At 34.5% G+C, this 16090-nt stretch overlaps 1 protein-coding gene across 2 annotated transcripts in view; it reads left to right on the forward strand.

Annotated features, from left to right (window-relative positions):
* Positions 1-16090, forward strand: part of LOC105838640 (adenylate cyclase type 6) — a 163567-nt gene that overhangs the window by 115769 nt on the left and 31708 nt on the right. For both annotated transcript variants that reach the window (XM_036293405.1, XM_036293406.1), the window contains one exon: positions 15535-15684. In XM_036293405.1, the coding sequence (XP_036149298.1) occupies positions 15535-15684 (150 nt within the window). The remainder of the gene's footprint in view (positions 1-15534; positions 15685-16090) is intronic.

The raw sequence follows: 16090 nt of genomic DNA on the forward strand, positions 1-16090 counted from the left end.
ATTTATATTTTCAATGAGGTCGACAGAGAAAAAAAGAGAGAAAAAGAAAGAAAGAGATAGAAAAGCTACCTTCAAAAGTTGAAGTAAACAGGAAGTTTCGTTATAAAACGTGAACTGCGCGTTGATGAAAAATAAATTGCCAGAGGCAGAATCAACTCTCCTCGACGATATGCTTTTTTTATTTACACGTTTTTAATGCACGCCTCGATTATTCCCATACCCCTTTTGCTTTCGAAATCAGAGTAATTATTTTATTGCGTGTTTTATTATATATTTATACGGACGATTGTAGCTCGCTCGCGGCAAAAATAAATATTCTGTTTTATGCGAAATTTCCGAATTACTTGTGAATATAAGTATCGCAACGACGTTCGAAAATTATGAATAATTTTGATTATTAATAATGACAAAGCATTTTATTTAGAAATAAGAAATTGTCTTTTTTTATTATACACTAAGAAAAAGTCACCATAACTCGACAAAATATTTCAGCTTGATTAAATTTGACTTGATTAAATAATTTAAAAAGGCATCTTTGCTTATATGTGTTATTTATATTATCAGTTATAATTTCATTTATTGATTACATTTCTTTGGTTCAAACATTTATGTATTTAACTTGAAGAATTTTGTCATGTTTAGTAAAAAAACGCAATTTGAAACACTTTTATCATATTTTATAAAAAAATTTCTTCCAAAAGATTGATCACGTAATTTCGTGAAATTTTTCATTTTCCTCGTGTATCTATTCCGTATGAGTATTATTCATGCGATTACATAATTTTGTACGTAAAAAATACAAACATCACTAAACATGATTTTACATTTTACATGAAAATTAATAGTATCTATACTCATAATAGTTCTATAAACATCACCATAACCTTAAAAATATGTGATATTTTTTATATGAATTTTTTCACCATGAAACATATTGGCGTTAAATGTGAGAAGTGTCACGTATTTCTCAGATGATGTTTATAGAGCTATCGCGAGTATTAATACTAATAATTTCCCTTAATATTCTTTTAATATATTAATCATGTTTAATAATTTATACTTCTTACGTACAGAGTTATGTGATCGCATAAATAATAAAGAAGTTCACAAGAAATTTAGTGGAAGATTTATTGGAAAGTAGAAAGTTTCAGGAAATTGAAAGATCGATCCCTTGTTTAACGCGAATAAGTTATTTTAATTGTAATTAAAATATTTCATAAAGTTAATTTCTTTATCAATGTTGCAAGTGAATATAAATTAACTAATCTTCAAAAGCAATTTAAATTTTCTTAAAAAGAAAGTCAGACATGAATTACTTGAGGAAACAAGGTTTCGAGAAAGAAAAAAAATCCTTTTTGGTTGCATGCTACGCGGAACAATTCTTACTGATGTAAAGATGCATGCATGTACAACCCACGTAAATGAATATGAGGTTAAATTCTTATTACCGTAAATTTTACTTTTCTTCTTCTTACGTCTTTATTACATTGTTTCTCTTTATACTTTCGACAGATATTCATCAACGTAAAATAATGGAAAACAATTATCTACATTACGATGTTAAATCAAATTACGATGTTAAATACGTGCTAAATCAAATTATATCGTTCCGCGATCGTATAAAAGCATCAAAAAGTTACAATAAATGGGACTTTTAGGAATACGTAAGGAATAAATATCAAGATGAGAACAGCTGTTACCGTAAGTTTCCAGAGATCTTTTCTTAATAGACTATTAAAGGTAATAGAATTATTATAAAAGTTAAACAGGGTCTAGAAATTCATGAACATTGATTTATCTAAGCATAAAATGCTCCTGTAATTTTTATACCGATAATTCTCCGTTAGTTTCACTTGTAGTTTTACTTGTTGCAGAGATCGAATGCAATTTACACTTTCATTGCATCATAAAAAAAAACATTTTTTTCAGTTTGAACGTATTATTTTAATTGTGATTAAAAAATAAGAAATTCCCCTTCCTGTCACATATTGAGAAACATTGACCAACTATATTTTTCTGTATTAGAATATTGATTAGCATCGGAATGTGCCATTTGGAGCTTGAAAAAATTGTACATAGTGAAAATATATGCAAATTTCAAAGCTCCGCGAGCGCGCGTTTGGTGAGAGAAACACAATGCTTGACCGTTGCTCTTGCGACGGGGGCATTTGCAAAGTTCGGAGTTGACCTCGACACATACAGGCAAGGTGTCTCCTGCTAATAGCGCGGAAATATATTCCGTTAATTGGCATGAGTGTTGCATTGCAACAGCGCCGCCGGCGGAAGTTGCGAACGGAACAGAGGGGAACCCCGGTCCGCGCTCGATCCGCTTAGGAATTAATTACGCCCCATCGGAGTTCGTCAAATTTCCGAACGATATTATGTCCAATCCGACGAATTAACACGCCGTTTTTACGTATCGTTGAATTTGCCCCTCGTTAATAAATCAAATCCGTGTCGAAGGATCACGCAATTTCAGCGAGCTTCTCGCGAGCGGATAAGCTTCTTTTTGCCTTTCTGTAAAAGGAGCCGGTTGATCAGTAACTTTTAATGAGACGACGCGTCAGATAAGAAGCTCCCAGCGACGTTTCGTTCGCAATTTACTTGATTTGATTTGCGCCAAGTTTATTGTGGCGACGAGAAACTCGACGACGAGAGAACGACTGTGTCGAGTGATAAAGTGAAGCTATGACGACTAATAATGGCGCGACTTGTAATCGATAAGGATATGATTTGGGGTGTGTTAGGAGTACGATTGCTAATTAAATTATAGAGAGACGTCTCTGCCGATAGAGATCGCATTTCGATAAGGGGAGAGTTGTAATTTGTCCGACACTGTCCGGTGCAAGTACTCCTTTAATTACCGCGCAATCCCGCAACGGGAAATCCGATCGTTGTGGCCCGAGATCAAGTTCCTCCGTAAAATCTGCCCGCCGATCTCTCAAGGAAACAAAGGATAACTCGTCGCAAAAGGTAGGGGGAGCCGGACAAAACGGTCAGTTGACACTGAGATAACGGCTTTCTTTATGAGGAAGAAGTACAATGCAAAATTACTTACTCACCAGACCCACCGAGGCTTGCGGGGGGATTAATTATAGAAGCTAAAAAAAGCTCTTAATTACCGAGTTATAATGAAGTTGACCTAAATTATTAATTACTAGAGGAGAAGGTGGCGCCGCCGCCCACTTACCCCTTTCGTACAATAACTTTATTAATAAGTATAGTATTTGAAACTAAAAACGATTACATTTGCCAATGTGTTATTTAATCAACTCTAGACTTAAAGTTGAAATATTTATTATTTAGAATGTTATTTATATAAAAATGTGACAATACTGCATAATAGATCAAAGAGAAAAAGAGTGATAACGCATGGCTTTATAAAATACATTTAAAAAATTGGTTTTCTCTAAAAAAAAAAACAGTGTTTTATTATAAAATGATATATTTATTTAAAATAAAGAGAAATTATTGCAGAACATATCTAATTGTATGTACGCGGACATACGTAATCTTTTTGCATACAGATTATAGTAAAATCTGTAATATATGTAACGTAAACTTTCCCGATATGACAACATTTATTAAATTATATGACAAAACTTGCATAAAAATTATGATCAACATTTTATATGTACATATTTACAAAAATAAATGTAGAAGAAAGAGAATGTGTGTGTGTACTTTTGTAAAAAAGAGATCTTTTATAAATTGATAAATATTTGGGTAAGTAATTTTGATAAAATTGTAATGATATAGCGAATTATCTTAGTGTTATATTTGCAAAATTAAATTTGGAAAGAAATTGTTTAATTGAGAAAATTATTTTGGATTTTAATTAACAAAATTATTTTAGTTGTATTACGTAGAAGTATAATTAATTTATATACATGCTTACAAAAATACCCAAATTTCCTCAATTATAATATAGAAATATTACAACACGAAATATTCTACATTCAACATAGCAAAATTGCAAGGATTAAACATTTTTTTAAAATAATCAGGTATTAAATGTTGCAAACAAATTTGTTTAATTTTTTATAAATGTTATTTAGAAATTTTATTCCGACAAAATTATTGTAACGTTATGACATATCATCCTAGCGCAATTGTATATTTTGATACAATTAAATACACGGAGAGAATTTTCTCTTAAAAATTACCCTGAAAATCGTGATAATTGTGAGACAACGTAAACCTTGAAGAATTTTATCATACTTTTAATAAAATTTGGCAAAGTTTTAGTAAATTTAGTATAGTAAAATTTTTCAAGGTTTACGTTGTCTCACAATTACCACGATGTTCAGGGTAATTTTTAATAAAAGAAAATTCTCTCTGTGTACTGAAATATACTTTGAAAAAGTATCGTAAAAAGTATCATAAATAGTATAATGCTCAAAAGTAAAAATGCCTTATGACAAATGTCGGCTATTGTATATTGACTTAGCGTATCACTGCACAACGAAAAATTAACAAATAATTCTACAAGTAATCACTAGAATCCTCATCTAATACCGGAGATATCATTAGTAACTGGAAATGCTTACAAAAATTATAATATCTCCTTTATAAAAATCGGGGCTGAACCGAAATGAATAATAATCAAAGTATATAAACCCGATGGTTTACGATATATTTGCAATCGGTGAGCATCAAAGCGCCGCGCGCGCAGAATTTGTAATAAGAACTATAATAATTTCAATCATTGCGCAAACACCGCGCGTTAGCGTCTCGTGCAACATCCTCAGGGTTGTTTACCTTCGACCGGGAACTTCGGGTAATCCTAACGAATCACATAACGAGCGGCGACGAGCACGTATATTCATTTCACGAGCGAAACGTGAGCCCTATTCGTACTTTTCCACGGCGATCGTGCACGGAGCTCGAGAGCAACAATCGACCGACAACGCATCTCTCTCCGTCCCTCCCTCTCTCTCTCTCTCTCTTTCTCTTTCTTTCAGGGAGGTAAGTTCTCCGCGAGGTCGGAAACGGAAGTCGCGTGGGTGCCTCGGTGAGGAGAACGTGCAGAGAACGAGAGGAGGGGAAAAAAGCGAATCGATATCTCTCGCGAAAGTAGTCTTCAGCTCTCGTGTCTCGGGTCTCGACCCCCTTGTCGATGCGGCTACTACCCCTGTGAAGACAAAGCTCCCGCCGCCGACGACGACGACGACGATGCTCTAATGACGCGAACGAACGGGAAACATCGCGAGGCCGTCTCTGGGCTAATTGTCGCTCTGGGCGACAGACACGGCAAAAATTAGGAAGGACTTAATTGCACGCGAGTTATCATTTTTCAGCGGAGCCGCGAGTTTGAAAAATGGTGGCTTTTCACGCGAGCCGCTTTCAACAGCGGCGGTACATCAGTGCCGCGCCTTGCTCTCGCCCGCGTGCGAAAGCCCTCATTTATTTGCATGCATTCGCACGAACGCGGCCGGGTTTGAAAGGTGGCTTAGGGTGGAGATTTTTGGCCGCTCGATCGGGAAAGTCGATTGCATAAAATCTCAGCTGTATACACGCTGAGCCGCCCATTACGAAACACGCGAATAGCGAGAATTGAAGGAACGCGGCGAAGCGAGCCGCGTAATAATCGCGAGCCGCGTAATAATGTTACCACGAATGTAATCCAGTCCCGCGTATCGAGACTCCAGCGAGTTCATTCTATTTCCGTATTGCATTCGCAATACGATGAACGGTACATTAAAGTTGCAAATGCAATTCGAAAGGCGTCAATGCACGGTGACGTGAAAGAGACGTGATTTTTCGTCTCGAAAGCTGCGTTTTATCGACATGTGTGCATCGACTGCACCGACACGAAGACGGCAACGTGTCTGCCCGCATCAGATTCATCGATAACCCTGATGGATCACTCGCCGCTAAAAATGTCTAAGTCGAAAACGTGTTTCGTTACGGGGCAAACTCGCGCCATGGCGATAAGTAAATTTAAGCATTATAAAAAAGTTGGCGTACATTTTACAAACAAAGCAATTATGGCTAAACAAAAATAGGTATGTAATGATAAAATATTTTTTACAGTTGCTTTACGTCTAATTTGTCTCTCGTGTCATAAATAATAAAATATCTTTTTCACTTTCACATTTTGAATTGCAAATAGGACTTTTTTTTCGCCAAGTAAATATTTGTTTGAAATTCTTTACCAAAAATCTGTTTTAATAAAACTTTAACTTAAAATTTTAATTTTAATTTATGTTATAAAGTTTTTTTTTGTAAGATGACAAATAATTCGATGTTGCAATTAATTATTTTATACTACTTAATTACTCGAAACAGCTCTTTCGAACGTTCAACAAAAATAAAAACAAACATACGCGAAAATGGAAAACAGTCGGCTGTAAAAAATTTAAACGTGTTGTTGCAAGCAAACATAATTTCCGCATAGCGTTCTATCACCTCGCAATAAAAACAAGTGTTGAGATAGTGTAAAGTGTAAACGTTAAATCAAATATAAAGGAAAAAATACATATATTTTTTTTGTTAAATTAAGGCAAATTACATAAAATATAAATATAAATCAATATTTTCCTTGTTTAATTAATTTAGAATATAATTTATTTGAAGAGTCTTGCTCTCTCTTTCTCTCTCTCTCTCTCTCTCTCTCTCTCTCTCTCTCTCTCTCTCTCTCTCTCTCTTTCTCTCTCTCTCTCTTTCTGTCTCTTTCTGTCTGTCTCTCTCTCTCCCTCCTTTTTTTATCTTTCTTTTTATGTATACATATGTTACTAAATGTATTTTTTTATTTTTTATTTACATAAAAATTAATTTATTACACGTTGTAAAATAAAAATGTGATTATATTAAATATTCTAAGAAATTGCGCTTTTAAGAAATTTTTTATCTCGAAAGAAAAAGAATGTAAAGTAGCAACGCATGGAGAGCGTATGTCTTTCAGTAGTGGAGGTGCGAATATGCGCAGCCGAGAGAGTTACGCTCAGACTTGAGTAGTAAAAATCTGAATACGGACCGACAGGTCGCAGCAATTTGTGCGTTACTCGTTTTCCTTCTTGTAAGTTCGCATTTGACTTTTCGACCGACGGCAAAGAAAAATCCTCCGTAGAGTTTGGTTGTCGGATACTTCGAATTTATTCGAATTGTTAGTTAAAAGTCAGAGTGAAGTCAGTTTTTCGCACTGAAGTAATCGTACTACGTAATTCCGCCGTACAGTTCGCAGTACGAAATGTACTATGTTAATAAATGCGATTAAAAACGCATGCATATATTTTCTTTACAACAAACATAGTAATTCTACAATATTTTTTATCGACGCATATTTTTAATACAGCTGTTGATAACATTTTATACATATTTATATTGTTTCATTTCATATAAAAATTTGATTTTGTTGTTTATTTTCGCTTGTAAATCACCGATTTTTATACGTGATTTCCCACGTGTTTTATGATTGGAAATATTAAGAATAAAAAAAACTTGTTGAAATATGTGAGTTGAAGTATCAGTTCGATTTCTGGTCACAACGTTGTAAATTCATGAAGTAAAGCTGTAAATTCACGAGATAAGAAAGACGAAGAAATGAAGAAAGAAATCAAGATCCGTCGTACGTAGCACAAATCAGAAAATTCAATTGGCGTTTGAAGTGAAGAGGGTTTCGTCGCTCGAGCAGAAACAGGAAATATGATTGAATGAGAGTGCTTCATGAAAACTGTAAAAGAGAATTACATATATTCGGTCGGAAAAATATTATTATTCCCCTATTCGTCTTATCCACTTGCGAATTTTATCCGACCCCATAAATTGGACACAACTCACCGCAGTGTGGTAGAGAAAGACAAACTCCTTGCTAATTTTAACCTTCTTAAAGTCATCGTTATATATCTAGATAAATCGATAATTTTATAATTACTAGCTATCGCTTATAAATACTATTTATGGATAATTAAATTCTAGAAGGCATATTTATGAATTACTTTATTGCTTTATTGCATAAATTACATTATAAATTACTGTGTAAAAATTGCTGACGCAATAAAAATATTAAGTTTATTATATACCATATTTCTAATGAAATGAGTATTATTATCTAGATATAAATTGTATATGTATAAATATCTTAAATATTATATACCATATATACTATTGTTAATTTTGTATTTATATATTCAACATTAGCATTTTATCTCTGTGTTTATGTTAATTAAAAATAATATTAATTATTAACTGACATACATTAAGTAACAATACATTAAGTAGATTAATAAAAGATTCAAATAGTATATAATTTATTTTATAACACAACATTCTTTTAATTAAAAAAATAATATTTACATTATATTAATTGTATTAATAACTAAATTTATAAGTCTTAGATTTTAGAAAGTAAAAAACAACAAATGTTTTTAAAATAAAAGCTCTTTATATTTTTACATCTTTTTAATATGTTGTAACTACATTATTATCTACGAGTAACTCATACTAGGCTTTTTCTCTTCTTTTTTTCTTTTTCCTTTATCTTTTTGTAAACCACCGCTTGTTTGCTGCGATCAACAATATCGCATGCACCTTTGCCAGAATTCATCGAGTAATATGCAATTCCCTCACAGAGGCCGTTATACGAGCCCTATGAAAGCGTTCTCGATGTAGTTTGCAAAGCAACCAGCTGATTATGTGCCATGAAAGGCATTTCTTTTGCCTGACGTGCTTTTTAAATCCTTCTGCGAAACTCGACCTCCATTATAGCGGACAAATCAGCCGAGGCAGCTATGTTTCTCTCTATCGCGATCCTGTACTTTTGTTGGAAATACATATATATATATATATATATACGTAAGGCCGGCCTCGCTCTCCCGACGTACAATATTCAACAGGATCTTGTCAGAATTCTCCCTGAAATTCGCAACGATCCGGCCTGCGGATAACGCAGCATGAGATGCGAATCTCCCGCGAGACCGATGTAACTCTCTAAATAATTAAGTTCGGAACCGCACCTTCGTACATACCCTGACTTGGCGGAATTCTAATTGACCAGAAGCAAAACATCATCTATCGTGGTCGAAAGTTAGCGATTCTCCATCTCTCTCCTTCTCCTTCTCTCTCTCTCTCTCTCTCTCTCTCTCTCTCTCTCTCTCTCTCTCTCTCTCTCTCTCTCTCTCTCTCTCTCTCTCTCTCTCTCTCTCTCTCTCTCTCTCTCTCTCTCTCTCTCTTTCTGGCTAGGAAACCAGAGTTTCGCATAATATTGCATGCAAATACAAGTTGTGCAGAAACAGACGAGAATGTATGGTATTTTGATAATCTGTACCATGTACGATTGAACAAATATGTATATACAGTGCATTCTTTTCTGTGAAATACTATGAATATCTAGTCAAATAACATTTTTAGGCATTAAAAAACAGTTTGGAATGTAGGAAGTAGGTCTGCATTGTCAGCTTCAATTTATGCATATTTTCTTTATACAGGACATTTTGAAAAATGTCTTAGGTCACAAATTACTTTATTGTGTATAGAATGATTGCTTATTTTATTATTGTAAATTTTTATATTTTATATTTAACACACTAATTTTTGTTTATACGTTGAAAGAGGATTTTACAAAGTTTTAAAAACATAAAATTTAAGTGAAAATAGAAACATATTTGTATTAAATGTTATAAATATGTTTATAAACTTTTTTTCGTTTATTTAAATTTTTGTACCGTATATTAATAGAAAATGTGTTATTTAAAATGTATACGTATTACACTTTTAATTTATACTCATTTATATCATAAAAATACATTAAACTAAAATTCATATAAAAATATTAAATCATTTTCAAGTTATTTAATAATTTAACTTTTTAAGTAAGCGGTCGTTAAACTTTATTTTCTAGTCTGGAATGTCTACTTGGTATGAAAATATTTTGTTAAGTCACTTTTGTTTCAAAGTTACATAAAATTTTTATAAGAAAACATACATTTCTATGATTTTGTTAATTATAATTAGTTATAACATTTATATACAATTTTTTTATTAACAATTGTACAAATGCTTTCTAGAGATGTTAAAGTATTTTTCTATTTTTATAAAAATAATAAAAATTAACACAAAACGCAAATAACCCAACGTATACAGAGAAGATGCCCAAAAATACTGTATATAGAGTGTTAAATCTGTATTCTAATATTTCGATGCATAACAAAACAAAAATTTTCAGAAAAATATTTTTTTTTACATTTCTTTGTAATTTTTTTACGTAAAATTTGATTAATGTAGACTTGTACTTCATTACACAAAAGTATAAGAATACCTTAATGAAAATTAAAGAGGCTAAAGAGATTAAATATGATCTTTCTTTTATTAAGCCGATCTTTTCAATATAATACACTCAGAAATGTCAGAACATTCTAATAAAAATTAAATAAGATAAAGAGATTCCTATTATTATAAGTTTTCCATTTTTTTTAAAGAAGAACTTTAAAATAATGCGATAGAAAACGTTATCCTACACGGACGTCTATGGTACTTAAACTTCATAGAAGTACCTTATGCCTTTGTGTGCTTTCATATCGCACAGCAAGTATTTCTGGGAGGTTCATGTAGATTTCAAAACGTCTATTAACGTTTTCCCTTCACAGGAGAAGAAAATTGCGATATCTCTGTCAGGTCACGTAAAGAAACATTGTCGTAAAGCTGTGCAAAATACCGAGCCGAAAAATGTGGCTCGTAAAAAGGGAGCAGCTCTGTAGGGTCGGTGATGGCGATCCTACAGGTGGTTGCGAATAAATCCCAAGATTACAAATAAGTTATAGGTCCACCTAGAAGCAATTCCGCGCAGGATGATCCCTTTTCAAGATTCACGATAGGACAAGAGCCGACCCTTCATAGATAGTCGCCGTACCTTCCATGAGGATAGATCAAAGAGCCCCAGCGGCACGATACAAGGTGTCCCGATAATAAACCCCATCAGAACTCGGGTTTCATTAGACGTGGAAGACCATGGCACGGAGCGTAGGGCTGTGTGTAATTGTGTGTGCGCTGTAACAATCTCTTCGGCAACTCCGCAAACTCAACGCGCCAGTCCCTTTGACGGAACGCGCGCCCTTTGCCGCGAAATTTTCCTATTTCGCCTGAGAAATTTCACTGCCGCGCTGTCTCGGTAAATCGCGGTGGTTTGACTTCGGCTGTTAACTGCGTAATGCTTTGGAGTACCGCGCAGCTAATGTATAATATTAATTCGCCCTTTGAGTGGCGCTCCATCGTGTTGTCTCTTGACGCCGTGTGTTGCATTAACCCTTAAGTCGATAATGGCAATTGTTGCACGGAGCTTTACATTAAGCAAAATAAAACTGTACATAGTCTTTTTAAGATTCTTAATTGGTTTTAATATTCTTTATATGCTAAAAAATTATTCTTTGGATGATTATAAATAATGAAAATAAAATAAAGATAAAGAAAAAAGTTATGTATAACATTTTAATATAATTTAGTGCATAAGAACAATTTCTTTAAAAATAATAAAAAATTGTTTTTATTTGTTCGCTTTTTTATGTTTATTAAAATTAAAAAAACTAATTATTGTTTTTATTTTCAAGCAAAGAATGTTATAAAATTATACACTTCAAAAATTATACATTAAAGCATTATTACAAAGAATAAAAAAGCTCCACAGAGATTGTTTTATTATTACGTTTGAATATCTGTGTAAAATTGCACAATTCTCTTATTAATTAAAAAGTCTTTAACTTTTTGTTTATTTTTGATTTTCCTGGTGTAAAATCGTGTTTTGCAATACCTGCTTGCAAATTTGAATAAAAATGTAGCATTACAAATTTTTTGCGCGTATTAGTAAAACTAAACAAATATTCATACAAAAGCCCATTTTAATTAATTTCCTCGTTTAAAAGTAATTTATCTAAAACTGCAGCAAAATATGATTATTTTTCAAATCAAATCATTCGTTATCGAATATTCATAATTCCAAAAAAACGTTTGATCGTTAATTAAGACAAAAGAGAATAAATCTAAAAAGCCTACAGTTTTTCAACCTCGATAACTTTTAACCGGTATTGTACAGTCAAAAGCATATCCTTGATACGCAATTGCCTTAACATTATCCAAACATTCGTAACCATTAGCGATGACATAGATTGATTAATCTGTCAACCGAACTTTAAATTAAAAGAAAAGAAGCTTTGTGATTTTATCATTTTCCATCCCACGGCAAACAAAAAGGAGGAGCCCCGCGCCACTCGGTCGAGGTACACAACACATTTAATATCTCATTTGCTCAAGGAACGAAGGACAGAACTCGAGGCAAGAGACCGCGAGCCTAAAACACTTCGATAACAAAGTTTCTTCGAGGACACGCCGCGATGAATATTGACGCGAACTTATTTAAATATTGACCAATGTGCAAAACAAGTTTCGCCGATGGCGACCGGAAGCCGGCTCTCACATCCTCGCCGCCGTCGTCGTCGTCGTCGTCGTCGTCGTTTCTTTTGATTCAAAGCGCGGCCATCGATTTTCGTGCAAAGCCGCAAAGCCGCCGACCCCTTAAACACCCATCTCGCCACCACGGCGTGAAAAAGAAAGTGTGAGGGTCGTCGCTAATCCTCCTCCATTTCACATTGTGCTTATTGGATCGTGTAACGAGAGCGCGTTAGGGCTCGGGGTCTAAAAATAAGGGCGACGCCAATTGGCGGGTAAACCCCCCCCCCCCCGCGAGAGATATTTCTCGAGAGCGAAACGCTCGTCCGCCTGCTTTCGCTTCCTACGCGCACTTCCTGCACACTGCGCGTTGATAATCAATCTCGTGCAATATCTTAAATGTGTGCTGTCAGCCTGGAAAGATGAGAAGAGACGGAGAAAGAGGGAAAGAGAGAGAGAGAGAGAGAGAGAGGAAGAGAGAAGTGTGATTGATGGAATTGAAACAACGGCTTAACTGAATGATTGCTTAACCGTGTAATGGCAAATAATTTTGAGCTATGAAGAAATCTTCTCCCTCGCCGTTCTCCACCCACGTTTGTTTCTCCCCTTTAAAAAGCTGCCGTCCCTCTCGTAATACTTTAATGCAGCATTTAAAAAATTCAAATGTAAGCTGAATAATACGCAGAGCAACGGTAATTCCTGGCTTACGTTCCAGGTGACTACAGGTCACGGCGGTAACGATCATAATGGACGTTGTTAAAAAATAATCGCTAGATTAACGTAAACCCCTTTCTCTGGCCATGCGCATGTATAATAAAATCGCGATCGCGTACCAAAAAAAAAAAAAAAAAGCCACCTTTCTCTCGTCTCTCGGTTCTCCCACGCGAAATGCGCAGCTTGCGTAAAATTCAATTCCACGTCTCTCACAATGATTTGTACGAATATATTTATCTCGCCCATGTCGCTCGGCTCCTTTTGTCAGACAATTCGAGTCGACGGCGGCGTCGCGACAAAGTCTGCAAATGCCGTACACGCGGGCGCGGCACGAGTGCATACGGCGCAAACGTGCCGGGCGCGGTGCGTCGTTGCAGCCGCACGTGCGGTGCATTCGCGGGGGAAAATTTGCCACCGATAAACCCGACCGAATCGCCGGGCGACGTCGACGGCTTTACAAAGTCACGTGTACGTGGTGCGGCGCCGTTTGTGGGATTCTGCATCCGTTTATACGCATTTTTGTCGGCTTCGACAGAGAGACACCCCCGAAGGGGCCAGCGGCTAAATTGATTCCGATACGCAAAGGTAGAGAGCTCGCGCAACAACTGGATAAAATAAAAATCGTCACGCATGTGTAAAGTTCGACCGGCCAGTTTAACCCGAAACCAAATATTGCCAAATGTCGCAGACGATGGCAAACGAAACCAACTCCCGGTTGGTGGCGAAAAAAGTAGTAGTTAAAAATGTTATCCGCTAAATTAATCCTCGAATCAAATGCTCTCAACTTTACGTATATGTCATTAATTAAACTTTTATATATATATATATACATATAGGGTGTCCCAAAACATGTGAGTCAACGCTCGTAAAAAAGTAGAAGGGATCGAGATGAACATAAAATTCCAATATTGTCTTGGGTTAGGTCCACCAATAATCAAAATATTAACGTATGTGTGTGTGTGTGTACATATATGTTTCGAGTATCTGACTTTGATGACAGAATAGGAGGAACGTATTTGTTTAAAACAATAGTTTACTTGTTCGCGGCTGAATCTCAATCGTAACGAATCGTGATTTATCGGATTAGCACTGCACTCAGTGCCGCAGCTTCCAGTCTGATCCCCTTTGTTATTTCCATAACGCTTTTTCCATACCTTTCATCGCGCTTGCAAGATATCCCTCTCCATCCCTCCCTCGACTCGTTCCTTTAATCTCCGCTCCTGCACTCTGCTAATCCAGTATTAAACTTTCTCTTCCTACTACGTTCCTTTCTACCCGATACCCCCCCGGCTTATAGCCGCTGATCCGGCATTAAAACTCTTCTTAGCAGCCTCGTTCTCGATCCTCATCTTGTGACACTCGTAATCCACTCGTTCCTCCTCGTTCTCGCTCGTGGACACGCATACAATTCTTTCGTTACAATCGAAAAATTATGATCCGTCTCATTGTGGACATTTCTCCCGCTTTACAAGGGCAGATTTGCTGAATCTTTCAAGAAAAATGCATCGCGTGAAGTATTCAAGATTATTAAGATTGAAGCGTTTGAAAGAAAAAAAAACTTTTATTCTTCCACTCAAATTATGTAATCAAAATTCAAAATTATTTAACTTATTTTTTTTTGTTTTAATTTAAAAGAGGATATTATTTAATTAATATTATAGAGAGATTATTTAATTAACATGAATTTAATATCACAATTAAGGAATTATTTAAAAAATTTTTCTTTTGAAATTTTTAAGGAAAATCCATTCTTTAAGTCTCTAAGATCCAGGTTTTTTGTAGGAATTGTAAAATTTTTCTGACAGCTTAAATTATCTTTTATACTCTAGTAAATCTATATATTTATTATACTATAAAAGATATTTTTATTTACTTTAAATTGGATGATTTAAATTGGATAATTCTCAGTAAACGCAACGTGCACTTTTATCAACAACGCTGACATTATTTTTTAACGGGCTCATTATTGAATCTCGGGCTCTAATATTGTAAACAGTTTCTTTATAAGGTCTACTTGAAGCAACTCTAGATAAAATTCCTAAATTATAAAATTGGAGTATATTTTAACATATTTGAATGTACAGGACATTGATGTCCCACTGAGCCTTAAAAAGCCGCGCGTAAATTTTTTCAGAAACAAATGTTAATTTACTGTTTCTAATACATCTGCACTTTCAAAATATTTAATATAGTAATATTATGAACATTTTTATTTATAAATAGTTCGAAATAAAAATGTCAACATAAAATTACCATTAATATTCTTTCTATTATTAATTTTACTACTAACATTAGATTCTAATTTTACAAAAGTGAAAAAAGCTAACAGTATACAGAGTATACAGAGCTAAAATTAACGCAATTCAAGGTTTAAAACAGTAGAGAAACAATGGTTCAACTAAGTTGACTGAATCTAACTGTAAAACTTTATTTCTATTTTAGTTGCTGAGTTCGATGGTCGTAGTCGGCGGGACGAACGTAGCCGGTGCACTGACACATCACCCACGGGAATTGGCACAAAGACAGGCATTCCTTGAAACCCGGCAATGTGTCGAAGCACGTCTGACTACGCAGCGAGAGAATCAGCAACAGGTACGCTACTGCAGAAACTTTGTATTCGATTCGGATTGACATATTGCTCGTTGTAATAAGAATTTAATTAATTAAATTAATTAATTAAAGAGTCAAAGAATTAAAACTATGAAATTATAAATTTATACTGATTAATTCTAATAATAAAAAGTTATGTGAAAAGTTATTAATAATAATAAAAATAATTTACAATGAAAATATAAAACTAAACTTCCGGTCACGTTTATAAAACCTTTACGTTCTAGAAAAAGATTTCAAGTCTAAGTTTTAAAAAGAAAATTAAGACTTTTCCCGCGAATGTACTACACAAAAAAAAAACGATAATCTAACGATGACACATATATGCAGAGTGTTGGACAAATTATCGACAAAACATTCGTAGAAAACTAAATTGAATTGATAAGTT

The sequence above is a fragment of the Monomorium pharaonis genome, chromosome 10 (genome assembly GCF_013373865.1).
Source record: "Monomorium pharaonis isolate MP-MQ-018 chromosome 10, ASM1337386v2, whole genome shotgun sequence".
In the NCBI taxonomy this organism is placed as follows: domain Eukaryota; kingdom Metazoa; phylum Arthropoda; class Insecta; order Hymenoptera; family Formicidae; genus Monomorium; species Monomorium pharaonis.